The sequence below is a fragment of the Prionailurus bengalensis genome, chromosome E3, assembly GCF_016509475.1.
Source record: "Prionailurus bengalensis isolate Pbe53 chromosome E3, Fcat_Pben_1.1_paternal_pri, whole genome shotgun sequence".
Classification (NCBI taxonomy): Eukaryota; Metazoa; Chordata; class Mammalia; order Carnivora; family Felidae; genus Prionailurus; species Prionailurus bengalensis.
Genome location: NC_057357.1, coordinates 6,150,750 through 6,177,645, shown reverse-complemented (window position 1 = coordinate 6,177,645; position 26,896 = coordinate 6,150,750). Strand labels below are relative to the sequence as shown.

General features: G+C 60.7%; 1 protein-coding gene across 1 annotated transcript; it reads left to right on the top strand.

The window, feature by feature from the left end:
* Nucleotides 1-644: 644 nt before the first annotated feature.
* TECPR1 (tectonin beta-propeller repeat containing 1) lies at nt 645-26,129 on the top strand. Its single transcript, XM_043559666.1, has 25 exons — nt 645-749; nt 4,865-5,112; nt 5,612-5,794; nt 6,051-6,173; nt 7,143-7,268; nt 9,124-9,298; nt 9,406-9,506; nt 10,884-10,985; nt 12,505-12,650; nt 14,736-15,226; nt 15,591-15,736; nt 16,036-16,191; nt 16,732-16,881; nt 16,998-17,155; nt 18,019-18,140; nt 19,121-19,223; nt 20,182-20,278; nt 20,352-20,431; nt 21,338-21,394; nt 21,841-22,021; nt 22,325-22,460; nt 23,324-23,416; nt 24,108-24,214; nt 24,352-24,471; nt 24,625-26,129. The coding sequence occupies exons 2-25, from the start codon at nt 4,888-4,890 to the stop codon at nt 24,784-24,786; spliced, it is 3,540 nt and encodes a 1,179-aa protein (XP_043415601.1). The 5' UTR covers nt 645-749; nt 4,865-4,887; the 3' UTR covers nt 24,787-26,129.
* The last annotated feature ends 767 nt before the right edge of the window (nt 26,130-26,896 follow it).

Sequence of the window (26,896 nt, the reverse complement as noted above, 5' to 3'; positions counted from 1 at the left end):
ACTCACAAAATCGCATGTTTGGCGGACTTCTCCTGAGCAGGTCTGCGTGCTCAAGGGGACGTTTCACCTAGACACCGGTCTCCACGCCCCAGGCCCAGGCGGGCACGCGGCTCTCCGGCCGCCTCGGGTCACCACGGTGCCGCCCCCCCCCCCCCCGCCCCAGGGCCCCTCCTGACCGCCCCCTCCTCGCCTGACGTCCTGAGAACGCGCGGCTGGCGGGCAGGTCCTGGGGAAGGCGGGCCGGAGTCTGAGGTACCACCGGCCGGGTCCTAAAGAGCGACGGGCCGGGTCCTGGGGGGCTGCAGGCAGGTCCTCAGGGGCGGCGGGCCGGAGCCTGAGGTACGACGGGCTGGGTCCTAAAGAGCGAGGGACCGGGTCCTGGGGAGCGCCGGGGGTCTCGGGGAGCGGCGGTGGGGGGGGGGGTCCTGGGGGCGACTGAGGTCTGCGGGTCCGCGCGGTTCGCTCCCAGCAGCGCGCAGAAACCTCGTCGCACCCGACAGCCGCCTCACCTACTCCACCGCGACCCCGGAAGTGGGTGGGCGCGCGACCCCCAGGCGGGCCTGTGATGCGGTGCGCCGCAGCCAATCGCGTGCGCCCGGCCTTGCGTCACGGCGAGGCCGGCCAATGGGCGCGGGCCTGACTGCCGCTTCCTGCCCGCCCGCTCTCCCGGCAGCCGGGGGAGGGCCGGCCCGCTAGCCCGGCAGCGGAGGAGCGATCGCCGCCACCCCGCCCGCCGGGCGCCAGCCCAGGTGAGTGCGGCGGCGGGTCGGGCCGGTGGGATGGGCGCCCCGGCCTCTCCGGACAGGTTGAGGCGGCGGAGGGCAGCGGCGCCTCCTCCCCCGCGGCTGCGTTTGCCCCTGACACCGAAGGGTGGGAGAGGTTGTGCAGGTGCGCCTTCCTGCACACCGTGCCGGGCGCCGTCGCCGTCCCCCGGAACACCCGCTGACGCTTCCACCCCAGTCTCTGCGCTGGAGTGATTCCTGGAGCCTGCGGGTTTAGGGGGTCGAGCTGCAAAGAGACCGTCTGTCCCTCCTGTAGGCAGCGGTAGGAGCAAATCAGCTTGTCGTGGGATTAGCAAGGGCAGATGGTGAGGGCCGGGCGCTCCGACTGTGCTACTGGTGGCTGGACAGGGGGCCCACCTGTCGCCTAAGTGCATACAGCCGAATGAAACCAAGGCTGACCTGCCCGCGATCATCGCGGGGGGCCGGGGGGGGGGGTTGGTGGTGGTAGCGGAATGGGGTGGGGTTCATCCCGAAACTGCAGGCTCAGGGCATCTCCTGGCCAGTGCGACCGGTGGACCCTGCTTCAGGAAGGACTCAACTACCGTGCATGTCCTGCTATTTTCTCCCGCGTCTTTGGACCCTGTTGTCGCTTTCCAACAGCCCCTGCAAGTGGCTGGCAGTAAGCAACCTCAGTAGCCAGACTCCCTGTGTTTGTACAGAGGGTGGGAGTGACAGGATGTAATAGAATAACCAACAGGAAACCTTTCAGGAAGGAGTCCTAAGGCAGAGTCAGGGACATAGATGCTTCAAGAGCTCTCTTGGTCCCTTGTGTCCCTCCCTCTACCATACCCTCGCCCTACTGCCCCCACCCCCACCTTCCCTTGGGGACCTTTTGGCCTCCGAAGGGATCTATTAATAAACCTGTTCAGAAAGGCAGGTGGCTCTGAGGGTGGTGAGCAGGTCTTCTTAGTGGAATGACTGAAGGTCCAACTGGAATTCATTGTGCAAAAGTTCTTGGTGAATCTGAAGTTGCTTTCTTGGATAGCGTTCTCTCTACCCCTACAAAACAAAGGAGTCCCAGGATCCCAGAATCAAGAGACTTAATGCTCAAACCTGCTTTTCCTTTCAAGAGTCCTCTGACCCAGTGACCCAGTGTCCCTGGATTGGTTACGTGGTTACCTCACAGCCAGGAAGTGGTATATGAGGAGTTGGGGTAGCATCCTGGCAAGAGCAGAAAGGGGGTGAGGCTGGCCAAGGATATTCACCGCTGTCATCTTTGGCTGGGAAATGATGGTGCCTGGGTGTCCACTCTGAAGGGAGTCTGCAAACATAACCCCCATTCCTGTCCTTTCTCTGCAGCAGAGTCTTTTGTTAGCTGCCCGGAAGGTTCAATTATGTCTGTGTGGAAATTACTGCTTAGTCATTTCTCTGAAGGGAAGTGTATCAAATACAAGTCAAAGTCACTATTCATTGAGCTCAACCCACAGGTAGCCTGACTTCACTGGTTTCTTATAATGTGGACTGTCAGTTGAGAGATAGCTTTGAAGAGTGGCTATATATTAAACTGACATCATAAGAACCAAATTCCCTTCACCTCCAAAATTCTTACTTTTCCCCCCAACAATTTATGATGAGGATATTCAGACACACAGCCAAGTTTAACGCGTTATACAGTAGGCACCCCTCCACCCACCATCTTTTCTACTCCTGGTCTTTAGTTTTATCGCCAGCCTTGCCACCTATTATGACCTTACTTTAAACCTTAAGTAATCGATGGCATTCGGCTTACCTGAGGCAGTATTTCCATCCTAGCCTAGGAAGATGGCAATCTAGTGGATGTAGGTGGCCGTGATAATCCGTAAACTTTGGTTGAACAGCCACTATGTGCAGATCGCTGTTAAGTGCTAAGCAAATGAAGAGACTAAAGGCTCAGGTTGAAGAGAAAGGGCTTTGATTTTGTCTGTTTTCTACGAGATAGGAGATAAGTCGGAGTTTGTGGTCGCAAATGCCAAGTAGTAAAACAATGCCAATAATGCCCATTGAGTTCTGGCTGAGTACTGAGCATGATCTATCGCGGGCTCTACACCTGTATGATTTCACGTAAATCTCACAACAACTTTGTAAGTAGGTCGGTGTTCCCTTCCGCCTTTTACAAGATTAAGAAACTGAGGCATGGAGAGGTTAGTCGGCTCTGGGTGGTGCCAGAAAGCGATGGAGCCAGGACCCAGATTACAACAGTCGGGGTCCAGGGTGTGGCTCTGGGCACTTTTAGTCACAGCGTAGATGCCAGAGGCAGGTGGTGGACCCTCAGGCTGGGCCAGGCAGGGGTCAAGAGGGGGTGCCTTGCAGCTCTTCCACCTGGACACAGATACCAGTTTTCAAATGGCTCCAGAAGGCTGGTGTCATGACTGCCCATATGTTTGGCTGAGCCTTTGGGCCAGGGCAGAAAGGTCGGGATTCTGGGATGTTTCATAAAGCTTGGCTCCCGTTCCCTCTTTTTTATTTTTGTATTTTTTTAATATTTATTTATTTTTGAGAGAGAGCTGGGGAGGGGCAGAGAGAGAAAGAGGGAGACCCAGAATCCGAAGCAGGCTCCAGGCTCCAAGCTGTCAGCACACAACCCGACACGGGGCTTGAACTCTCAAACCGCAGGATCATGATCTGAGCCCAAGTAGGATGCTTAACCGACTGAGCCACCCGGGCGTCCCTCTTGTTCCTTCTGCTTCCCTTCTTCCTCATCCCTTGGTTTCTTCCTTCTCAGCCCGCACTTTCTTCTTGGTGTTCGTAAGACACGCTTTGTTCCAAAAGAGCCTATTTGCCTGTAGCAGATGCTCTTGTTCTCAGACGCTTTGCATCTGTGTCATCGAGTTGTGCTGTCTGGAGCGCCCACAGCCTCTGGTGTGCTGGCAGGAGCAGAACAGCCGGCCTAGCAGCCTCCCGTGAGGGTGGGATGCTGTCTCCTAGCAGCTCTTGCCTCCTTCCTGGCCTTGGGGTGGTGTCAGGCCGAGCTTCCCGCTGCCACTCCCCAGGCCTGCTGTCATCCCAGACCTCGTGGCCCTGCCCTGGTCGGAGGCTTTCCCTACCGGAAGCCAGGCTCCGGGAGTCAGGCCCCAGGGAGCACCAGCACGGTCCGCCCTGGAGGCGTGGGGGTGGCCACAGAGCTTACCAGTCACCTTGCCCACCGCCTACGGAGCAGAAAGAGGACAGAAAAAGGCGGCAGGAGTGGAGGATGGCAGATGGAGAGGGCTCGGCCAGGAGAGGGTGGTCACACAGGGGGTCGTAGACAGGACCCTCACATCCCCATCACACAGCCGTAGGCCTCCTGCAGGACTGTGGCTGTGGGGATGCTTTCACCACCCCCACATAGGATTGTCACTGTGGGACCCACATAAACGAGGGGACCTGCCCACCGTGGGGCAGAGGCTTCCTGGGGAGGCAGCCATGGGTGTAAGACTGAACTAAATCTGTAACTTTTCACTTATTCTTTATTATTATTATTATTATCAAATGTTTATTTATTTTTGAGAGAAAGAGAGCACAAGCGGGGAGGGGCAGAGAGAGAGGGAGACACAGACTCCGAAGCAGGCTCCAGGCTCTGAGCTGTCAGCACAGAGCCCGATGCGGGGCTCGAACCCACGAGCCGTGAGATTATGACCTGAGCCGAAGTCCGACGCTTAACCGACTGGGCAACCCAGGCGCCCCTTCACTTATTCTTTTAGAGACAAGAAAGGTGTGGAGGAAATATGATCAAATGATAATACTCGTTAAATTTGGGGAAATAGATAACTTGAATGTTACATTTTTTTTTCCTCTGTATATTTTTTGTATGTTTGAAAATAATCCTCATAATTAGAGGGAAAGAAAGAACAAAGAACAAATACGGGCCCTGGGGGCACCTGGGTGGCTCAGTTGGTTAAAGCTTCAGGCTCTTGATTTCAGCTCAGGTCATGCTCTCACAGTTCGTGAGTTCGAGCCCTGTGTTGGGCTCTGTGCTGACAGCACGGAGCCTGCTCAAGATTCTCTCTCTCCCTCTTTCTCTCTCTAAGTAAATAAACATTAAAAAAAAAAAAGAAGAAGAAGAAGGGCCCTAGACTGGAAGCCAGGACTGGCTGCCCACACTGACCTTGGCCTCCTGCCACCAGTTCTCCCTCGGTTACCCGCTGCCATGCCCAACTCGGCGCTGTGGGCGGTGGATCTCTTCGGGAAGGTGCACACACTCTCCACGGCTGGGCAGTACTGGGAGCCCTGCAAGGACAGCCAGCTGGAGTTCAAGCGCGTCAGCGCGGCCACGCAGTGCTGCTGGGGCATCGCCTGTGACAATCAGGTCTACGTGTACGTGTGCGCCAGCGACGTCCCCATCCGCCGCCGGGAGGAGGCCTATGAGAACCAGGTGGAGTCGCATGGGTTTGGGCGGCTCAGTTGGTTGGTCTGCCGGGAAGGAGATCGCCCTGCCCCACGCTCGTGGCCAAGCCCCACATTCGTTTCCTTCATTCTGCTTAACATCAGAGTTGTCCGGTGTCCAGGGCCTTTGGGGCCAGGCCCCCTGTTGTGTCCTTATCAAGGCAGGCTGGCCAGGTCTGCACAAGGTGGGCTCCGGGTAGTTTCCTGGAGCCTGGGACAGGGCCATGACCCCTACCGGCTGCCCCTCGGGGCCCTGTGTCCCACGGCAGGTTGTTTGCCCTTTGGGGAGCTGCTGACGTGCTGGCGCTTGGTGATGAGCCGTGGGAGGCTCTGATCCCTGAGTTCCAGGCAGACCCCCTGCTCACTTCCCATCCTGGAGATCTCTGCAGGGGGGCCCTACTGGCAGGGTCCTGCTCGTCACGGAGAGGTCCCCGCCACCCCGGGCCGGCAGCAGGCCTAAGGCCTTGTGTCTGCTTCCCGGCCCTCAGCGCTGGAACCCCGTGGGCGGCTTCTGTGAGAAGCTCCTGCCCAGCGACCGCTGGCAGTGGAGTGACGTGAGTGGGCTCCAGCACCGGCCGCTGGACGGGGTGGCGCTGCCCTCGCCACACTGGGTGTGGGAGTCGGACTGGTACGTGGACGAGAATTTTGGAGGGGAACCCACCGAGAAAGGGGTAGGTGAATTCCATTCCTGCCGCGGCTCCCCTGTGGGGAAGGACCCCGTGCCCCCCGGCGCTGTCCCCGGTGCCCCAGCCTCCACCCTCAGCTGGTGCCCTGCATGTTCCTGCTCGGGATACGAGGGGCTGGGCCCTCGGGGCCCTACCACTGTCCCCCTCCCTCTCTTCTACCCCGCTCCCCCCAACCCCATCCCCAGCTGTTTCCTTCCTTCCCCAGGAGCCTGACAGAGCCACCCCCTGCTTGATATTTCAGGGGTGGACGTACGCCATCGACTTCCCCGCCACCTACACGAGAGACAAGAAGTGGAATTCTTGTGTGCGGCGGCGCAGGTGGATCCGGTACAGGAGATACGAGTCCCGGGACGCCTGGGCCAAGGTCGATGCCTGAGTGTGGCCGGGGCGGGGGGCAGGGTTGGACAGCAGTCCCACGGTTGGGAGGGTCCCGTGGGACCCTCATCCCCGCCCACCCCTCCTCTGGGCAGGGCGTACCATGCCACCCTGGGACCTGGCCTTTGACTCACCTCCTGTCCCAAGAGCACTGTGGTGCTGAGTGCACTCTTGGCTGGGAGTTGGCCACAGAGGAAGCCGGACTAGACTGTGGCCCGGGACAGCACAGAACTTGACCTGACCCTGGTCTCCAGGCTCTCCTGCCCCAGACTGAGGCACAGTCTGTGCCCTTCTTCCTCCCCCAACCCCCACAGGAGCCACTCTGGCTCTTGGGTTGTTCCCGTGACCCCAGAAATCTCCCAGTTCAGGGATGTGAGGCCTGGATTGGGGTCCTATGTGGCCTTGAATGAGAGGAGGGCCTTGGGCCCCCGCCAGATCTTTCTGGAGGGATCCTGCTTTGAGGTGGGGCCGCTAGTCCAGCCTGCCATCCCCTTGCCTTGGGAGCAGCCGCCCAGAGAACAGGGTAACGGCTCACACCCAGGGCCAGGTTCTGTGATCGGCCCCCTTCTAGGTGGGGGTACAGGGTCACGGCAGTCAGGTCACTGCAAAGCACAAAGCCGAGACCTTGCCTGTACGTCTGCCTTCCACACTGGAGCAGCAGTGGGCCCTCGGGGGTAGCAGCCCCAGGCCTAGTGGCCGACAGAGGGAGGCCTGGGCAGAGGGGACCCAGGGCCGGGAGCTCGCTGTCCTGATGCTGGCTTGCTGGCTTCTCTGTGGAGTCAGGCAGTTGTGGGCGGGCTGAGCTGGAGAACAGAGGGCAGCGTGCTGGGGGAAGATAGCGGGGAGTGTTGCAGGGGGGCCGAGCACTCGGGTATCCACCAGGAGGGGAACACTGCCATCTCCTGGCCCGGGTGCCCACGGGTCGTGACCGCCTCTGCCACATGCCTGCTCGTTTCAGATCCCTTCGAAGGATGACCCCGAGCAACTGCCCGACCCCTTCAATGACCTCTCTGTGGGGGGGTGGGAAATCACAGACGAGCCTGTGGGCCGCCTGTCCGTATGGGCCGTGTCTCTGCAGGGAAAGGTAAGGCCCGTGTCCCCCTGTGTCCTAGGATGGGAGGTGGCTGGGGGAGGCCAGCCACCGGAAGGAGCAGGCAGGAGACAAACTGGCCTTCCGGGCCAAAGGTGGAAGCTAGGGGCGGGGGCTGCCCCTGAGCCCTTCTCCGCTCCTCGCCGCCTGTCCCTACAGCTGGGACCGCCCTGAGCAGGCGAGGAGCCATGTTGGTAGGGTCCCCACAGTAACCCCTCCTGTGAATCCTGCGGTTCTGTGGACCCACTTGGTCCTCCTCCTCCTCCTCAAAGCTTCTGACCTCCCACCCCGTGCCTGGCCCTGGCCTATCCCTTCTCTGCGCCCCGAGCATGGATCAGTGCCCACCCTGAGCTCAGATGTCCTCAATGTTGTCTCCTCAGATTCTGAGTTCCCTGCCAACTCCCTTCGGGTGGTTCCCGCACAGCAGTCTCCAATAGTATCGTGAATGGGGGTCAGGTGGTTATGTGGAGAGGTGAATGGACAGGTGGATAAATGGGTGTGTGGAGAGTAGATGGCTGTATGGATGGCTGAGTGGGTAGGTGGATGGATGATGGGTAGGTGGGTGCGTGGGTGGGTGGATAGATGGGTGAGTAGGTAGACGGGTAGGTGGGGAGGTCAGAGGCTGGGTGCCTGGATATTTAGAGAGAAGAGGAGATTCTTCTCTCAGGAAGTTTATGAACCAAGGAGTAAGGCCAGCTCCCGCTGGCAGTAGTGACATAGGTGGTCCTTCATGCAGGTGACTCAGCACTTTAGCTGTGGTTTTAGAGCAGACTTTGTCCAGTCCGTACGTACCCTTTACCACAAGTTCACCACGATTTTCTGGTTGGCCTTGGAATAATCACAGTAGGTTTTTATCAGGCTTACTTACCTCTGGACTCTTGTTTCGCCTGGGCATAGCTCAACCCACAGTTGTTTGTTTTCTGAGCCGTGCTGAAAGGTGGTAGGGAGCTGGCTGGGACAGAGCCCCCGTTGAGGGTCCATGAGCACCTGGATGCAGAGAGAGGGGAGAACAGGGGCGTGAGAGCAGCGCTTGTGGTCGCTCCGTGCTGGCTGTCAGCCCCAGCCCTGCTGCACTCCTGAGGGCCATAAAGGTCTGACTAGGACCCTGGGCTCCAGGAGAAGCTAGAGAGACTGAGGGGCCCCCAAACCAGCAGGTAGCAGAATGGAGGCTGCCCAGGGGTGGGCTGTGAGGGAGAGGTGTAAGGGTTGGGAGGCCGTGGTCCCCAGTGTGGAGACAGCCTGGGAGGGGTCCCACCCTCCTGGACCACTTGGCAACGTGAAGCCCCTTCCAGATGAGGTGAGCCAAACGGTTTGGACAATATGAACAGGTGGCTCAGTCTTAAATATTTTGTTACACTTGTTGTCTCCAAGTTAAAGGAAAAAAGAAGTGGATATTTTACACATTCCTATGAAAGGGATTTAGGGGTTTTCCCGGTTCACCACCAGGGACCCCCCCCCCCACCTCCCCTAGATTCAGTGTACTGAGAGTGCATCGCCACTAGGGGGCATAGGACCCCTGGGGCTGGATGGGGCCAGAGGTCTCCCTGGGACCGTAGGTGAACGGGAAAGGGGTTCTTGAAAGCAGATGTTCCAAAGCCAGGATGGCTGAAACCCTGGGTGGCATTTTTTTTAGCAGCGGTTGGGGGCCATCTAATCTGGCATGAGGATTGCGATGGCAGTGGGGCCAGAGAGAGCGAGTCTGGACAGTCAGGGCCCCCTGGCTCCCAGAGACTCCACGCCTGGCCTGTGCACATACTCGTGCAAGCATAGTCAGGCTTGGGCTGTAAGCCTGACCCGGAGCCCTGGCCGGGCCCCGCCTGACCCTGCCGTGGGTTTCTCCGCCACCCAGGTGTGGTACAGAGAGGATGTCAGCCACCCCAACCCTGAAGGCTCATCGTGGTCCCTCATGGACACCCCAGGGGAGGCGGTACAGATCAGCTGTGGGCCCCACGACCTCCTGTGGGTCACGCTCTGGGAGGGGCAGGCCTTGGTCCGGGAAGGAATCAACAGGAACAATCCCAAAGGTGGGCAGCCCTACGCCCCATACAGGGAGAGGCAGGGGGACGCCCACTCTTCTCCCCAGCGCTCTTGCTGACGAGGGCCGCCTGCTCTTTCTTCTGGGGCCGGGTAGGAAGTTCCTGGTCCATAGTGGAGCCTCCCACATCTGAAAATGGGATCATGCACGTCTCCGTGGGAGTCAGCGTGGTCTGGGCCATCACCAAGGACCGGAAAGTAAGACAGGGTTGCTGGGGGCTGGGGCCAAGGGCTCTGTTTAATTTCTTTATTTTCTTTCTTCCTTTACTTTTAAAGGCATCACTGGCCCATACGGGAATCGAATCGAGGGCTCACCTAATGTTGAGGGCTGTGTGGTTACTCTTGCCAGTGTGGTCTAAGCCCTTTAGAACAAATCCCAGCCAAGCAGCGTGCGTTTTCTGGGGTTGAAGGCCGTGGTGAGCTCCACGATGTACCCATGCCCCCGTACTGGCTGCAGAACAACTGTCTTTATCATTCAGTACGCTGTAACGTTTCCCATAGTCCAGTGCCAATTTTCTGGAACCTTCTGCCATTTGAATCCTTTTGATCCCATCCAGTGCTCGTTTTTACGTCATCAGAGACAAGTCCAGTGAAATGAGATTTCAGCTTGCTTCCGTGGTGTTTCCGACCCCACCTCCCAGGCATCGGTAGCATTGTCCAAGGGGGCAGAACCCCCACATGTCTGAGTCTGTGTCCATGCAGAAGGTCCCTGAGCCTCAGGCCATCCCCCAGCCTGAGAAAGTACAGATCACCCAAAGCATCCACTTCCCAGAGACCGCAACTTACTAAGCCCCTCTGAGAACGATGAATTCAATGAGCAGGAAATCTTATTTATATCCGCAGTTTGCTCAGTCTTCAGACAAATATTTGTGCAGACTTTCTTTGGGTCAAGGAGACATTTTAGTCATCCTAGAATTTTTCATAAAAGCGATTTTAGGGTTTCTCATTTAACCGGTCACCTCCCCCCATCCCACCTCAGGAATTGTGTGGTTCATTACATAGGGGCAAACTTGACCAGACAAAATGGTATTTTCCAAGGGTCGGGCATGAGGATTACACCGCGGTCCATGGGGGTGAGATGTCTCTAGTCAGGCTCACGGGTCAGTGTCTGCATTCGAGATGTGGTGCGTGCCACCCCCCACCAGACACCGCCCAGGAGAAGTCCCACCCCCCAGCTCTGTGCACAGTGAAACAGTGGGCACCTGCTGCTCCTGCCTGGTGCCAAGAGGTGCTGAGCTGGTAGAGAGAAGGTTCTTGAAAGATTCAGGCAGCCTTGTCTCCCGGAGGGGCAATGCCCTCTGCCAGAGAATAGACAGGAAGCCGCTAGGACAGGTGTGGCCGGGGGCAGGTGACCCTCAGCCCTGTGGGACAGTGCCACGCTCGGAAGGAGGTGCAGCGGGAGGTATGGGGAAGAGGGACACAGATGACATCTCTCTCAGTGATGTGCTGTGCTCATTTGTGGCCATGAGCCAGAGACCAGAGGACCAAATTACTCATTGGTCCTTCCAGAACCTTTAAAAATTAATCTCGTTCAGCGGCCCTCCAAGGGGGTGTGTTTGGTTCTGACCTTCCCAGGTGTGGTTCCGAAGAGGCGTCAACTCGCACAACCCCTGTGGCACCAGCTGGATCGAGATGGTCGGAGAAATGACGATGGTGAACGTGGGGCTGAATGACCAGGTGTGCGTGTGACGCTGAGCTGTGGGTCCCAACGGCCAGGGTCAGCAGTTCGTACACAGCAGGGGTCTGTCTCAGAGCAGGGGCTCCTGATGCTTCCTGCCGCCCCTTCCAGCCAGGCCTGCTCGTGATGCCTGCACGGGTGGGGGGAGGGGTGCCAGCACCTCCTGGGGCTTCCCGCCTGCAGGGGCACCCGGGGGGGCTAGCTCTGCCCAGGGTCCCAGAGCCCCTGCTCATCCCAGGTCCCTCCGCAGAGCAGTCGTGGGGAGCACATCCTGGAGACTTGAGGGGTTTTGCCGAGAAGTATTTGGGCAAAATCCACTCAGTAAGTGAAGAGTGAAAGTGATCTTCCCAAGTTGATGGGTGCGGCATCTCCTAAACGTCCCCGCAGAGTGTGTTTCCTGGTAGAGAAGGAGGCTTGGCTGCTTTTCAGACTCCCTGTGTCCCAACGCACCGCCCTAGAAGCTCTTCCCAGGGCAGGGGTGCTGGCCTCCCCTGGGCCCCCTCGCTGTCCTCCCCCCCACCCCAGTCAGCTGGGCACACAGCGGCCAGGGGCCAGACGGGCTCCGGCTAGTGCACGTGGGGGCTGAGGACGGAGGCCAGCCTGGAGACACCGCAGCCCTCCCAGCAAGGCCACTGGGACCACCCTGGGCAGATGCAGCCCCGTAGACACTCCCGTAGGCACCCTTGCAGGCCAGGGCCCCAAACGGGCTGCTCCCCGGGCCCCCCAGCCGCTCGGCACGCCCTCCTTCGTGCCTGCCGGTGGAGAGCAGGAGGATGCCTGCCCAGCTTCCTTTCTCATTGAAAAGGAGGTCAGAGTCAAGGAGGTTGTTTTGCATCTTTAATTTTTTTTCGGTTTATTTATTTTGAGAGAGACAGCCCGAGCGGGGGAGGGGCAGAGAGAGAGAATTCCAAGCAGGTTCCACACTGTCCACACGGAGCCTGACGCGGGGCTCAAATTCACGAAACCATGAGATCGTGACGTGAGCGGAAGTCCGGAGTCAGACACTTGACCCACTGAGTCACCCGGGCGCTCCTATTTTGCATCTTTAAAAAGACCCAGACCCTTCTCTGGGCGCACTTGGGGAACAGCTGTCCTCCCACCAGGGGCTACTCAGAAGCCGGGGGCCTGGGTGGACGCTGTGTGCCGGCACAGCACCCAGTGGCATCAGCACCTCACCTGGACTCTGTTGCCCCAAAGCCCAGGGTCTGCCTGAGGTTGGGGAGCCAGGACAGGGTCCCTGCTTCTCCTGAGCTTGGTGCCGTGCCCTCCCCAGTCCTCTCTGGCCTCTGCTCCCTGTGTCTGACTTGTGCACACACCCCACATCCACCCCATCGTCCTCCAGGCCCTAACACTCATGTGCACATGCGCACCCGACCGCGCATAAAGCCGGGGGCTCCTGCCTGCATTTGCAGACATGTCCTCCAGCCTTAGGGGGCTGTCCCCTACTCCTTGCCCTCCCCTCACACCCCAGAAAGGGTCTGTGCTGGCCTCCCACCCAGCAGTCCCTCTCTCTGCCAGGTGTGGGGCATTGGCTGTGAGGACCGGGCCATATACTTCCGTCAGGGTGTCACCCAGAGCGAGCTCAGTGGGAAAACATGGAAGGCCATCGTCGCCAGCCGAGAGTGTGACCGGTCACACTCTGGTAGCTCATCAAGTCTCCTCAGGTGATCCCAAGGGCAGCAGGGCATGGAGAGGTCGGGTCGGGAAGGGCCGTCGGTGGCCTCTCAGTGGGGTGCTGGGCCTTGTCCCAGGCAGGGAAGAACCAGGTTCGGCCCACAAGAGCCATGGCCTGTGAGGTCTCTCCCTTCCTGCTCCCAGTGCCCCTGCTCAGCCCGAGGGTGGCGCATGGGAGCAGGCTTGCGGGAGGTGGCAGGTGGGTGAGGTTGTCCATGTTGGAGCCAGGGGTCGGCCCTGAACAGGGCTGATCCACTGGTTCCAAACTCTCAAGGTCTCGGACAGAAACGACTTCTTCGTGGGGTGCAGGCAAAGACCCCTCCGTCAGAGGACCACAGGGAAGAAGACTGGGGCTCTCTCCAGTCTACAGCAGGGCTCTCAAACTTGGGCGGGCACCAGAAATGCCTGGAGGCCTTGTTCCCACCCAGATGGCCAGGCCCCAGCCCCTGGGCTTCTGTTTCAGTAGATTTTGCGTTAGACACAAGGTCCCAGGCTTGCCGCTGCTACAGTTTTGAGGGCCACGGGGGTAGAGAGGGGATGAGTCCCAGCTCTGGCCTCTGGCGTTCAGTGCCGGCAGATGACTTAGCAGCTCAGCTGGAGACGCCTTGGCTCCGTAACACGATTGCCCGCAGTGCTTACCTGCCTGGTCCTATGGCACGGGAACCCTTGGTACAGTGCTCCACAGCTGGCCACATTCCTGTCTGCAGCGTGGGCCCTGCCCAGACCCTGGTCCACACCCCTTTGCTCCCCTAGCATGGCTGTCCTCACCCTGCTGAGAGGGCCGGGAGACCGGCCGGGCTGCGCCTTCCTCAATTACCTGACGGTTTAGGCTCTCAGCTGGTAGCTCTTAAATATTGGAATCAGCTGAGAAGGTTTCAAAACTACAGACGCCCAACCTAGGGTCTGGCAATGGCTTCTTTAATGTGACCAGAAACCATAGAACCCAAAGGAAAAAAAAAATTGATCAACCAGAATTTCATCAAAATGAAAACCCTTTGTGCATCAAAGGATACTACCAGGAAAGGGAAGAGACCATCCACAGAGTGGGAGGAAATATTTGCAAATCATACATTTGACAAGAACCTAGCATCTAGAATATATAAAGAACTCTTAGAACTAACAACAAGACAACTCAGTTTTAAAAGGGCAAGGGACTCGAATAGGTGTTTCTCCAAAGCACACAGAAAAAGATGCCTGGCGTCATTTGTCACCAGGGAAATGCAAATCAGAACCCAAAGTGAGATGCCCCTTCCCACCCACCAGGAGGGCTACAGTCAAAAATGAAAAGGGTAACGGGTGTTGACAAGATGTGGAGAGAATGGTGTGGCTGCTTGGAAAATAGTCTGGCAGTTGCTCAAGAAGTTAAAGCTAGAATTCCCGTGTGGCCCAGCACTCGCCCTCCTCGACATACACCCAGAAGAACTGGAAACGGTTCAAACAAAAATTCGGATGTGAATGTTTATAGAAGCGTTATTCGCGACAGCAGAAAGGTGAAAACAACTCCAAAGTCCATCCACGCATGAAGGAATGAGATGTGGCCTATCCCTACAGCAGGATATTTTTCAGCAGTAAAAGGGATGTGGTACTGATTGGTGCCGCGATGCGGGTGAGCGGTGACATCATCGTGCTAAGCGGGAGAGGCCAGTCGCAAAAGATCGCGTGTTGTATGATACCGTTTCTACCTAAACCTGGAGGTTTGGGCAGGGAAAGAGGAGTATGGAGTGTGGCTCCTTAATGGGTACGGGCCTTCCGTGTGGGGGTGACGACAGAGTTCTGGCACTAGGTAGTCGTGGTCGCACGACATTGCACATGGATTGCATGCTGCATCATTTGAGACGGTCAGTATTCCGTCACAGGTCCTTTGCCACAGTGAGAAAATAATAGGACTGCCAATGATTTGATCGACCTGGGATGTGACCTGGCTGCTCCAGTTCCGTGGGAGGTAGCTGTTCGTGTGTGGCGCGTGGCCGCGTGGCTGTGGCTCGCCCGGGGTCACGGCGGACGAGCCAGGCCTGCCCACGGCAGCGCGTGTTCCTCCCTCGAAGGGGTCACGGGTCTGCCCTTTTTGTTCCCAGTGCCGGCTGCTTCTTCGGCGACGAGGTGAGGGGCAGTGGTGAGTCCTGTGCACCGAGCGACACGGACGCCTCCTCAGAAGCCGAGAGACCAGGTCCAGACCGGCCTGGCCCTGCAGAGTCTGGAGACAGTCCCGGGAAGCCCAGGGACAGCTTGGCCCCGGGCTCAGGCACCGGCAGGACCACAGAGCCCGGCGAGGAGGAGGTCGCTGGCCCTGCCATTCAGACCCCGGGGCTTGAGCCTTGCCCTGGCCCGGCCTCCACCCTGGCCGAACTGCCCTGGACCAATATTGACCTGAAGGAGCCCAGGAGAGCACCCGGCCGCTCGGCTGCTGGCTTTCCAGAGACCACTGGCCTCTCCTCGCTGGGGCTCCTCCCGCTGGGCTTGGAGGAGCCCTACGGGGCCGATGACCACCCCCTCTGGGCCTGGGTGTCAGGAGGAGACTGCGCCGTGGAGGCCCACACCGTGCTCAAGTGGTTCACCGTCCAGTCGGGTGAGCACAGGTGTCCGGGGGCCGAGTGCCCCAGAGGGTGCTCCGTGCTGGGGGAGCCGACCCGATGTCCTGCCTGGACGCCCCCTCTGGTCCAGCCGGCCTGTCAGCAGCTTTCGGAGACCAGCAGGGCAGGGCGCCCCTTCCCCTCTCCCTGCCCTGGCAGTGGTGGCCTTTTACAGGCGGGGCTCGGTCCCACAACCCTGGGATCATGACCTGAGCCGAAATCAAGGGTGGGACGCCCAAGCTACCGAGCCCCCCACACGCCTTTGTGGGGCATTTTACAGAGCTCATAGCTCTCCAGCCAGAAAAGGCTGGTTAAAAACAAAAACAGAAGCCCTGGCTCTGAGGCTCCGCTGGCCTGCAGGCCTGTCCCCCTCGATGCAGACGCTGTCCCTGTCCATCACGCCGGCCCAGACCGCCGCCTGGCGGAAGCAGATCTTCCAGCAGCTCACGGAAAGGACCAAGCGGGAGCTGGAGAACTTCCGGCACTACGAGCAGGCGGTGGAGCAGGTGAGCAGGTGGGCAGTCGACAAGCTTTGTGACACTGGGTCAGGCACAGCACCTTCCCGAGCCTCAGCTTCCCCATCTAGAGCGTGGGGTAACAGTGCCCGCTGCCACCGCCACCCCCCCCCCCCCGCCACGGGCTGTTTGAGTACGAGGAGGTTGTGCATAGACGACCCTGGCTTGTGGGCTCGGCACCTGTCGGGTGTACGAGAGCACCATCTCCGTCACTGCGGGAGGTCGGGGAGCTGGGTGCACGCGGGGCCCGCTTGTGACTCTGTCCCGTGCGCTGGGGGCCCGTGCCGCAGTCTGTGTGGGTGAAGACAGGGGCCCTGCAGTGGTGGTGTGACTGGAAGCCTCACAAGTGGGTGGACGTCCGCGTGGCCCTGGAGCAGTTCACAGGGCTCGACGGGGCTCGGGACAGCATCCTTTTCATCTACTATGTGGTCCACGAGGAGAAGAAGGTGCGTGGGGGGTCCCGTGAGAAGGGCACACCGGGGACCGGGACCCAGGCCCCCCAGGTGCTCGGCGGGGGGGGGGGGGGGGGGTGCGTGTCCAGCCCGTGGTGACAGCAGCCCCGGCAGTGGGGGGCAGGTGTGGAGGCCCCCCCTGCTGCAGCCTCACTGAGCCGCCGGCAGCCCCTGGCATTTGAGAGGAGAAATCAGCCTCAGAGGTGGAGCCGCTCAGCCCTCCGAGGACTGGGGTTTGAACCCAGTCAGCCAGGGCCGAGGGTGGTCCTGTGGACACGGAGAATGTAACTAATGTGGTTGCTCGTGAACTAGGCCTCCGTGCAGAACTTGCTTGGTCCCAGAGCCCACCGCTAAAACCCCACAGGCCCCGGGGGCCTCTGGGACCGGCTTTGTGGAATCAGGGGTGACCCGTGACCCAGACCACTCCGGTCCGTCCGCCGCGGCAGGGGCTCCGCCCGAAGGTCCGCTGTGCCCCCAGCCCCACGGGGCCACCGTGCCCTGGTGACAGCCCCGCCCTCCACCCTCTGTGAACAGTACATCCATGTGTTCCTCAATGAGGTGACCGTGCTAGTCCCCGTGCTCAACGAGACCAAGCACTCCTTCGCCCTTTACACCCCCGAGAGGACCCGGCAGAGGTGGCCTGTGCGTCTGGCCGCCGCCACCGAGCAGGACATGAACGACTGGGTGAGTGGTTACACGGACGATGGTCCGGGCTCAGCGGGCAGCGGTCTCGGGGAAGCCTGGCCTCGGCCTGCCGGCCGCCCCCCTCCCGACAGTGACCCACCGTCTCCCCACACCAGCTTGCCCTGCTTAACCTGTCCTGCTGTGAGAGCCGGAGGGTCCACGGCCGCCCCTCCCCACAGGCCATCTGGTCCATCACCTGCAAGGGGGACATCTTCGTGAGCGAGCCCAGCCCGAACCTGGAGGCCCCCGAGCACGTGCTGCCCTGCGACCAGATGTGAGTCAGTCAGCCGCGCCCTGGCCTCGCCTCCCACCGCCCACCGGCGCGGGAACCGCAGTCTGGCTCCCAGGTCTCGAGTCTTCCTGGGCCTGTTCGAGGACCCCGAGGGGGACTGGAAACTTGGCAGGGCTCAGGCAGGTGATGGGGGCTGGGAGCGAGGTGGCTCTGTAGGTGGCATTCAAAACCAGGAGACGGAACCAGGTCGTCCACGGGGGGGCGGTGGTGGCACCGTTCTGGGGCACCCGGAATTTGAGGTGGGGAAGCAGGGGGTACCTAGCTCCCCGCACTGACCTAGGGCCCTCTCTAGGTGGCCCCGAGCCCAATGTAGGTGGGGCCAGGAGGCCCCGCTCGAGAGGGGAGAGTGGATGAGTCTGTCCACCTTTGGTCCTCCGTTCTTGGAGGCCGTGTGTGTTGCACACGGAGGAACAAGTCACACTGCCTCCAGTGACAGTAGCAGGACCTGGACCCACAGGAGGGTGACCCAGGTAGCAGCCTGTACTTTGCCCACCCGGGAGGCTGCACTGTCACCTCAAGTGTGCTGGCCCATGTCGTGGCTCATCCTGATGAGATGACCCTGCTTTCTGCCATGAGATGTCCGTCCCAGGCCCCCAGGGGGCATGTCACGTGAGGGCTGCTGGCTTGGTCCCCGCCCTGCTGACTCTGGGGCTGAGTTAGCTCTGATCACTACCGAATGGAAACCAGGCAGGTGCCATCGTCCCTCAGGAAGTCCACCACTTGGGGATTGAAGATGAATAAAAACGGGATATTCGAGGCAGGCGACTGAGCAAACGGCTGCAGGGGGAGGAGGCTGCCAAGGCCACCGAGACACGCTTCTCCCTGCCCTCTCCCCTCGCTCCCAGGTTCTGGCGTCAGATGGGAGGTCACCTACGGGTGGTGGAAGCCAACGGCCAGGGTGTGGTGTGGGGCATCGGCTACGACCACACGGCCTGGGTCTACACGGGCGGCGGCAGCTGCTTCCAAGGTGAGGGTGGCCAGCTCCCCGGGCCTTCCCGGCCCGTCCCCTCCCCGCCCATCTGGCTTCCCCACCCCACACCGGAGCCACTGGCCCGGTGTTGACTCTCCGCTGGCAGCTGGCTGACGGGTGACCTTCACCACGGCCACCAGCTTCCACAAAGGATGGTCCCGTGGCCAACCCATGAGGTGTGAGAGCTGAAGACCAGACCTTGCCTCGGTCCCGCACCCACAGTTGAGCCGGGGTCCTTGAAGGTTCTGGAAAGGCAGCTACCTTCACCCCTCATTTCACAGACGAGGCCTCAGGGTACACTGGGGGCAGCCCTGGGGCCTGGGTCTCAGAATTCTAGCCCCTGAATGGGTGGGTCGTGCCTTAGGGCATGAGAGCTTGCTGAACTCCTATTGCCCGCCCCCACCCCAGTTCTGGGAAGCAGGGGCCTTGTGTCTGGTTCTGGGAGATGAGGCGAGAAGCAAACCCTCAGGTGGAAAATTCCATGCCACAGCCCGCATGCCCTGCAGTGAGGGGTGGCCAGTCCCGTAGAAGCAGCTGTGGTCCACTGAGACCACAGGAGCTTCACATTCCCAGGCCTAACAGCACCCTGATTTGTGAGGCAGAAATTAACGTTTGTCCCCATTTTTACACATGAGGAAATTGGGGTTCACAGTGAGTCTCAGTATTAGTAAAGAAGGAGCTGGTGGGGCCCCCCACCTGCCTGGTGCCTGGTTAAGTGGGAAGACAGGGAGAGAAGGGGGGGACGAAGACCAGAGCTAGAAGGTGGCATGGGCGGGAGGTTGAGTGTGCCTCATGTTGTTCTCCTGGAACAACAGCCCAGAATAATCATGGGGAGAGAAACCCAGGCCAGCCCCTGGGACATCCGCTCCGCAGCCCGGTGAGCCCCTCTCTGCTGGCCCTCCCCGTCCTTCCTCTGCCCCTTTCAGTGCTTCTGACGGAAGCCTGAGTCCCCATCCGTCAGCCTCCTCTCCCCCCAGGCCTGGCCAGCAGCGCCAGCAACATCTACACACAGTCAGACGTGAAATGCGTCTACATCTACGAGAACCAGCGCTGGAACCCCGTCACCGGCTACTCCAGCAGGTAAGCCTCAGCCACGGTCTCGGCGGGAACGTAAAGACGGTGATGGCCCCACCGATCGATACCCGAGGGCGACTCAGCTCAACATCTGCCCTCCGCTCAGCCTCGGACAGGTAGATCGTGCGTGACCTCACGGTGTTGTACAAGCAGCTCGAGGGGTTTCCTTGTGTGTAAATACTTGGGAGTTTCTCCATCCACCCCAGCAAACCGGGGCGTGAGCTTTTTCTAAGGCAGTTGATACCCGTGGCCCAAATACATCCTGGAAACCTCCTCATGGGCTGTGGGTAGCGTCCCCCCTTCCTCCTCGGTCCTTAGGAAGCGGGATGGGGCGGCACCATGCGCACCGAGGGCCACGGCTCCCGCCCCCTGAGCCTCACGGCCAGCTGCCTGACACCACCGTGTGCCCTTGTCACTCTGTCTGGGTCGGCTCAGCTGCCGTCACCAAGCACGACACGCTGGGCAGTTTAAACAGTGGACGTTGACTCTCCCCCAGTTCTGGAGGCTGGCGGGGGCGGTCTGGAATCAAGATGTGGGCAGGGCCACTTAATCCCGGGGGCCTCAAGGGAAGATCTGCTCCCAGCCTCCCAGCCTGGAGCCACGGGCATCCCTTGGTTTGTGGTAATGTCCCTGCTGTGTTCACATCGCCTTCCCAATTCGGGAAGTTTGAACTCAGTAAGGACACTGTCATGTTGGTTTAGGGCCCACCCTAGTGACCTCATGCCAACTTGATCACCTCTCGCTCACAGGTACTGGGGCTGTGACATCTCTTGGGGGAAGACGTGGGCTCCCAGACCACAGTGCACCGCAGCCCTCGGGCAGACCCTGCCCTGGGGCAGCCCTGGTTTTGCCCCTCACCCCTTCCGACGCAGATGTCCCAGGAGCTCCCGTCTTGTCTGCCACCAGCTGGTGCTGGCCGCTCTCTCCTCTTCATGTGACCCCACCACACCTGTTGTCCACACAGGGGTCTGCCCACCGACCGGTACATGTGGAGCGACGCCTCGGGGCTGCAGGAACGCACCAAGGCCAGCACGAAGCCCCCGTCCCTGCAGTGGAGCTGGGTGAGCTCCGGGCCAGGGCCGGGGCTGGGGCCGGGGCCGGGGGCCGCCTGTGCTGACCCGCCTCTCCCCTCAGGTTTCTGACTGGTCTGTGGACTTCAGCGTTCCTGGGGGCACCGACCAGGAGGGCTGGCAGTATGCCAGTGACTTCCCTGCGTAAGCGTCTCTCTGCCACGCAGCACCCCTGCCCTGCTGTCCTGGGTCACTCCGGCCCCCCACAAGCCCCAGGGCGTGGCCGAGGAGCAGACCCCTGGATGCCCCCCTCAGCTGCTAGCAGGGTTTGGGGCCGGTCACTTGGTTCAGCAGATAGACTCAGGGAGGGCCGTCCTGGCTCCCTAAGCCCCCAGCTCATCTGTTCCGGGAGGGCCAGCCAGGGACCCGGTGATGGGTGGGGGCGGCAGGAGGAAGGTATCGGGTGAAGGGGCAGCTTGAACAAAGGGTGGAGTGAGGCCAGTGCGGTCGTGAGAGGCAAAGGGAGATGTGGATGACAAGTCTGCAAAGTGGGGGCGTGGGGGGGGGCTGGTGGCCGGTGGGTACCTGGCACTGGTGGGTGGCAGGCCCTTTGCGGTGCACAAGTCACATCCAAGTGGAAGGCGGAGCAGTGGGAGCCCAAGCCAGGGCTTCTGAGCGGGACCAGGCTCGGGGCCGACCAGGCAGGCATCAGGGGCAGGCGAACCTGCAGGCATCCCCTCCAGCCACATCTGAGCCTCCTGGACTGACCCTCCTCTTGGCCTCAGCTCGTCTGTTCCCCAGAAGGGCTCTGGTGGGCCCAGTGGTGAGGAGGACTCAGAGCCCCCTGGTCCGGCAGCTGCCACATCCTGGCCCGTGGACCTTGACCCCAGGGAGACCTGAGCCCCGGAGACCCCAGCCGAGCTGGAGGCGTCTGACGGATCAGCCTCGTGTCCTGTGATACCTGCTGCCTGTTGAGCTCACGCCGTGGCTCACAGGCTCCGCCCTTTAACGGGCGGAAAAAGAACGTGTGTGTGTGTGTGTGTGCGCGGTATTGTCACTTTCTGGAAACTTGCACGATGTGGTCTTGATTTGGGCTTCTTCCTCTTGCAGCTCGTACCACGGGTACAAAACCATGAAGGATTTTGTGAGGAGAAGGTGCTGGGCTAGGTAAAGTGGTAACTGGGAGGCGTGGCCTCGTCCCCGCCTACAGGTCCCCCCCTCACCAGTCCCCTTGGAAGAAAAGCCGCCGCCAGGGAGAGAGAGGGTGGGAGGGAAACAGAATCAAAGTAAATGTCAGCCCAGGAAATGCCCTTGGGCTCCCAACTGCTCTCTGGTTTCTGAAGAGTTTGTTTTCAAGAACAAACAAGAGAAATGTCACTGGCAGATTCTGCTCCCAGCAGGACAGGCAGGTCGGGGATGGGAGGCCTGGCTGGGGGCAGGGCAGGGTGGGGCGGGGCCTCTCCAGGCCCCTCATTCCTGCCCAGCGGAAAGGGGTGCCCATGTGGGCCCTGGGGGTGGTCGCGGCCCTCCCCTCAGGGGCCCCAGAGGCCGGGTGGGCAGAAGGGGAGCTTCCTGCAGCATCAGACCCGGGGCTCTGACGTCTCCCACTGCAGAAAGTGCAAGCTGGTGACCAGTGGGCCTTGGCTGGAGGTGGGCCCTCTTGCCCTTGCGGATGTGTCCATCATCCCGGAGAGCCCAGGCGCCAACAGAAGTGGGCACAGCATCGCCCTCTGGGCCATCAGTGACAAGGGGGATGTGCTGTGTCGTCTGGGTGTGTCTGAGCTCAACCCCGCGGTGAGCACCTTGCCTCACCTGCCAGCCCTTGGGCCCTTCTGGGGGTTCTGGCGGATTCTTCGCAAAAAAGAACTCTGGACCAAAGTCCGGTTGGGCTCAGGCCTCCAGGGGCCTGCCCAGGAGAGTCCCGGGGACCGGCGGCCCCAGGATGTGGCCCTAGGGGTCACTAGGTTCCCTAGGCAGTGGGAGCTGAGGCTGAGGTTGGCCTGAGGAGCTGCCAGTTCACCTGGGACCTTGGGCAGGGGGAGGGGCAGAGGTTAGGCCCGGGCAGCCCTCAGTGTCCCCTCTGGCTCCCATCTCCAGGGCTCCTCCTGGCTGCACGTGGGCACTGACCAGCCTTTCACTTCTGTCTCCATCGGGGCCTGCCACCAGGTGTGGGCCGTGGCCAGGGATGGCTCCGCCTTCTACCGGGGCTCCGTGTCCCCTGCCCAGCCGGCCGGTGAGTGCTGTCCCCCTAGAATGATCCCCACCGGTTGTGCGTGGGGACGAGAGGCGGCCAGGGTTTGGTCGGGGTGAGGCCGCACGTGCTTGCGATTCTGGAGGAAGGAAGATGGGTCCCCTAACGTTCAGTTCAACTGAGTGCTGCCTGGGGACCAGGTGCGGGGGCCAACCCAGGACTGTCACCAGAGGCCATGCCCCCTCCTCCCAGGACAGATGGGGACTCTCGCCCAGGGGGTGGGACAGTCCCTCACAGCTGCCCTTCACCAGCCTCAGCCCCCTTCCCCGGCCATTGCTGGTTGTGGGCTCTTCACGCATCCTGCCCTTCAGGACAGCCCTGCATCCCCCCGCACAGGGAACTACTCAGGGGACCCTCTGGGAGCGCAGGCCAGGCTGGCTTGCTCTTGGCTGACTGTCTAGACAGTGTCTGGCATGGAGGCAGCTGGCCCCGAGGCGGTCCTATAGAGAGGTGGCAGCCTGCACGTTGCTGCCATCCACACGAGGACAGGGGGCCTGTGTGGTGGTTGTGCGTGGTGGCCCCGGGACAGGCTGGCCACCACATGCCAGGCTGGGCTCCTTGGTGTCCCTACTCTGAGATGGGCCCCTTGGACCCCATGGTCTGGAAGCCGCCACAGGCTCCGAGGGCCCTGGGCGGAGTGGGATGCTGGGGGGCTCGCTCTATTGGCCCTCAGCTCACGCCAGGCCCGTCACACATGTGTGACCTGGCTGGCCTGGGGACGGAGGCCAGCCACACCTGCCTTGACCCTGTGAGCTGCAGGGGGTGGGGTCACACGGTCTATGAGCTCGTGGGCAGGATCGGAGTCTCCCGGCTACATCCTGAGTCCGACCTCACACCCGCTGCAGGTGACTGCTGGTACCACATCCCGTCCCCCCCCAAGCAGAGACTGAAGCAGGTGTCCGTGGGGCAGACGTCAGTGTATGCCTTGGATGAAAACGGCAAGTTGTTTCTGATCCTCAGTGACCACCAGGGGAGATTAGGGGTTCCCTGAGCTACCGCAGTGGGATGAGACCCTCACCAGCCCCGGGTCCCTGACATAAGACCTCGCTAAGCCACCACGAGGGGCCATCAGCCTGAGATCAGCCTCCGAATGAGTCCGTCTCGTGAGCCACGCAGGCTGGTCAGGGCTGCCTGGGCCTTAGCAGAGGGCGTGGGGCCGAGGCCAGGCAATGCCGCGTGGCTGCTGGGAGCCTCTCCTAGAGGGTACCACTCGGGCCTGCCACGCGGGAGTCCCGCGGGCAGCTCGGGGCCGGCGGAGGTCACCTACCTGTGCCACCTCGGACAGGGATCTCGCCAGTTCCCTGTTCTGCTCTGTGGCTGTTGTCGCAAAGCAAGGTGAAGAGAGTGCAGAGTCAGGACTGGAACCAGGGCTTTGTGCCCAGGCCCTGTTCTCTGTATTTGTTTAAAGAATTCCTTGTCCTCAGTTTCTCATGCGTAGAGAGAGCGCGATGGTGCCAGCCCGGCACAGCGGGATGATCATGCGGCTCAGGTGGAGGGCAGCGTGGAGAGGGCAGAGCCGGCTCCGGCCTGAGCTGCTTTCTCTCTGGGGACGCAGGAGCCCCCGGAAGTGTGGTCCGGCCCCCTCCGCCTCCGGCCCCATTCCAACGTTCTGGGCCCTTCTCTCCCCAGGAAACCTGTGGTATCGCCAGGGGGTGACGCCCAGCTACCCACAGGGCTCCAGCTGGGAGCATGTGTCCAACAACGTGCGCCAAGTGTCCGTGGGGCCCCTGGACCAGGTCTGGGTGCCTGGGGTGGGGGTGGCGAGGCCCAGGGCGGGTTTGGGGTGCTCCGGGTCCTTGCTCTGCTCTCCCTGTTGCCATCCCCACAGTCCCACTGGAGCTGGGGGCCGGGCTTCAACGGGTCTGCGTTCCAGGTCTGGGTTATCGCCAACAAGGTCCAGGGGAGCCATAGCCTGAGCCGGGGGACCGTGTGTCATCGCACAGGGGTACAGCCTCGAGAGCCCAAGGGGCAAGGCTGGGACTACGGCATTGGGGTGAGCAAGGCTGGCCTGGGGCTGCGTGGTCACACCGTGTGCGCTGGAACCTGGCGCCGGGGCTGGTGGGACACAGCCCCTCTGGGGTCCTTGATCTCCTGGGCTCTCCCCTGGGCCCCCGGCAGCGCGGGTGACGAGGTTCTCTCCTTCCAGGGGGGCTGGGATCACATCTCCGTCCGGGCCAATGCCACCAGAGCCCTCAGGGGCAGGTCCCAGGAGAGAGCTGCCGAATGCAGTGGGGAGCGGGGCCTCCCCGGTGCACCCTCGGGGGTGGCCGGCGTCCCGCAGGAGGCCCCCGGCCTGGTCCGCTGCTGAGGTTGTCTCCTCTCACCTGGAAGGAGGCTTCATGCAGGTGTGAAGGATCAAGGGTGATAAGTGAGCCTTCCTGTCTGAGCCGTTCTTGGATGTGGATCCTTGAGGGAAGCTGGCCCGAGGTCACAGCCACCTCGGAGGCGCTGGCTGAACCAGCCCAGAAATGTGAAGCTTTATGGACGCTCCCTCGGTGTCCCTGTCTGCGAGGAGGGCCATGGAGTGGGTGGGGGCCCCTTCATCCCTGCCTCTCCGGCCTGTCCCTCTCCCCGTCTGCCTCCTGTCTTTCCAGAAAGGGAACCTAGAGCCTGGAGCCTTCCAGGGAAGCTGAACCCATGAGGCCCTGGGTGTCCCCAGACAGCACAGGGGCACTGCCCCTCGCCCCAAGAAGATGGCTTATGGGTCTTGCGGCTACTTTGCCCCATTCTGTCATCTTTTCTCAAAGCCGGACTCACGGTTTAAGTTCAAAAGTTCAGCAAGAGTTGACAGCTTGCGAGTGAAGGCTGGGGAGGGGCATCTTTTTCCCGGGTGGGCACAGGCGCCTTGGCGTGCACGGGGGAAGCTGTCCACGTGCAGAGAACTGTGGGCATCTGCCCTCAGCCAGCCTTTCCCCCGCTGGCTTTGGGGGCGGCCCCCTTTGTGTCTGATCACACCGTGTAGGGGCCGCAGGGACATGGGGTGTGCAGGCCGCAGCCCCGAACCCGACACCCCAGGGCAAGAGTCTTCCCGGCCAGGCCAGTAGGAAAGCTCCTTGAATGAAAACCAGCTTTTCTGCTGCTTTTTATTCAATTATGACCCCACTGGCAAAGCCTCAAATTTGCCTCCTACAAGACACTTTGCCTGGAGGCCGTTAGAAGCCCAAGCTCACCTCTGCTGGTTTGGGAACAGAACCGAATGCCAGCCTTCCCTGGGATTCCATCAGGAGGGGCCAGCTGTGCATCGGATCCCATTTGGCCACGCAGGGCGTTGTCACCCAAAGGCTGACTTGGAAGAGGTCTCGGCTGAGGTCCCCTCCCCCGCGGGGGCCCTGGAGGGAGCTGATGGTCTCTGCGTTGCGGTGAATTCTGCATGTGGGACCAGGAGGTGTGAGCGTGGGCTGGGGGACGTGGTCCTGTCTGTTTACACGTCACCATCTGGTTGCGGATGGGCCTGGTGGATTTCTTCTACAGCAGCAAGCAGCGATCTGCCCACCTGACCTGCCCTCCGCTGTCTGCAGCCGCTTTCACCTTGCCCTTGCCCCAGGGCGACCGCGTCCTGCTGAGTGCCCACTGTCTACCTGCTCACCCCACCGAACCATCCTGATTCCTTGGATGCTCTTTATTCAATAAAAACTCACACCAGAGTGTAAACACATGCTATTTTTTTATTGCTACGTCGTGATCAAAATGCAGTCCCCTCTCCCCCATCCGGCCTGGGGCAAAAGTTAGCAGTCTCCGGGGGGTGAAATCTTTCTTTTGTTTTTTGTTTTAGGACACAGCATTGGTTTCATTAGTACTTTGAAGGGGACCATTAGGAGAAATCAAAGCAAATTTGGGTCATTTAAGGAACATTTTCACCACAATCACAGCGGGGGCACCGGCCACTCAGTTCCAGGCAGGGTTTCCCAGAGAAGTCACAGTTCTGGTTTCTCAGCTCCAGTCTGCGGGGATCTCAGCCTCCAGAGCTCATGCAGGTCTGTTCTGCAGGCGGATGCGAGGCCTGGGTGCAGGCCAGCTGGCAGGGCTCGGGGCCAGTGGGTTGCTGGCTTTGGGCGCCCTCCCCGGGGCAGAAGGGTCTCACTGGGCTTGGGGTCCCAGACAAGGTCAAGGGAGCAGACTCAGCAGCAGGCCTCACTAGCCTATCACCAGAACCTTCCTCCACCTGCCCGCCATATTTAACACCCCCAAATGCAACTGGAACCTTTAAGGGTCCTTTGTGACGTGGCCACAGGGGAAGGACTAGACATCTGGGCCCAGGTCACCCCCTGGGAAGCAGAAGGGATGCAGGTGCCAGTTTGGGACAGATGGAACCCCGAAGGCTGTCATCTGCTAGGGGGTGAACCACACAGAGCCCCTCCAGCACCCTTGGTCATCGGGCATAGTCCCCCGGACGGAGTGTCCACGGGGCACCCCTCCCT

What these genes read in the sequence shown, in the direction of transcription:
- TECPR1 (XM_043559666.1), top strand. Translation starts at nt 4,888, where the DNA reads ATGCCCAACTCGGCGCTGTGGGCGGTGGATCTCTTCGGGAAGGTGCAC. An exon ending in ACGTGGGGCTGAATGACCAG is followed by an intron (nt 10,986 to 12,504) that starts GTGTGCGTGTGA and finishes TCTCTCTGCCAG; the next exon opens with GTGTGGGGCATTGGCTGTGA. An exon ending in TGGTCCACGAGGAGAAGAAG is followed by an intron (nt 16,192 to 16,731) that starts GTGCGTGGGGGG and finishes CTCTGTGAACAG; the next exon opens with TACATCCATGTGTTCCTCAA.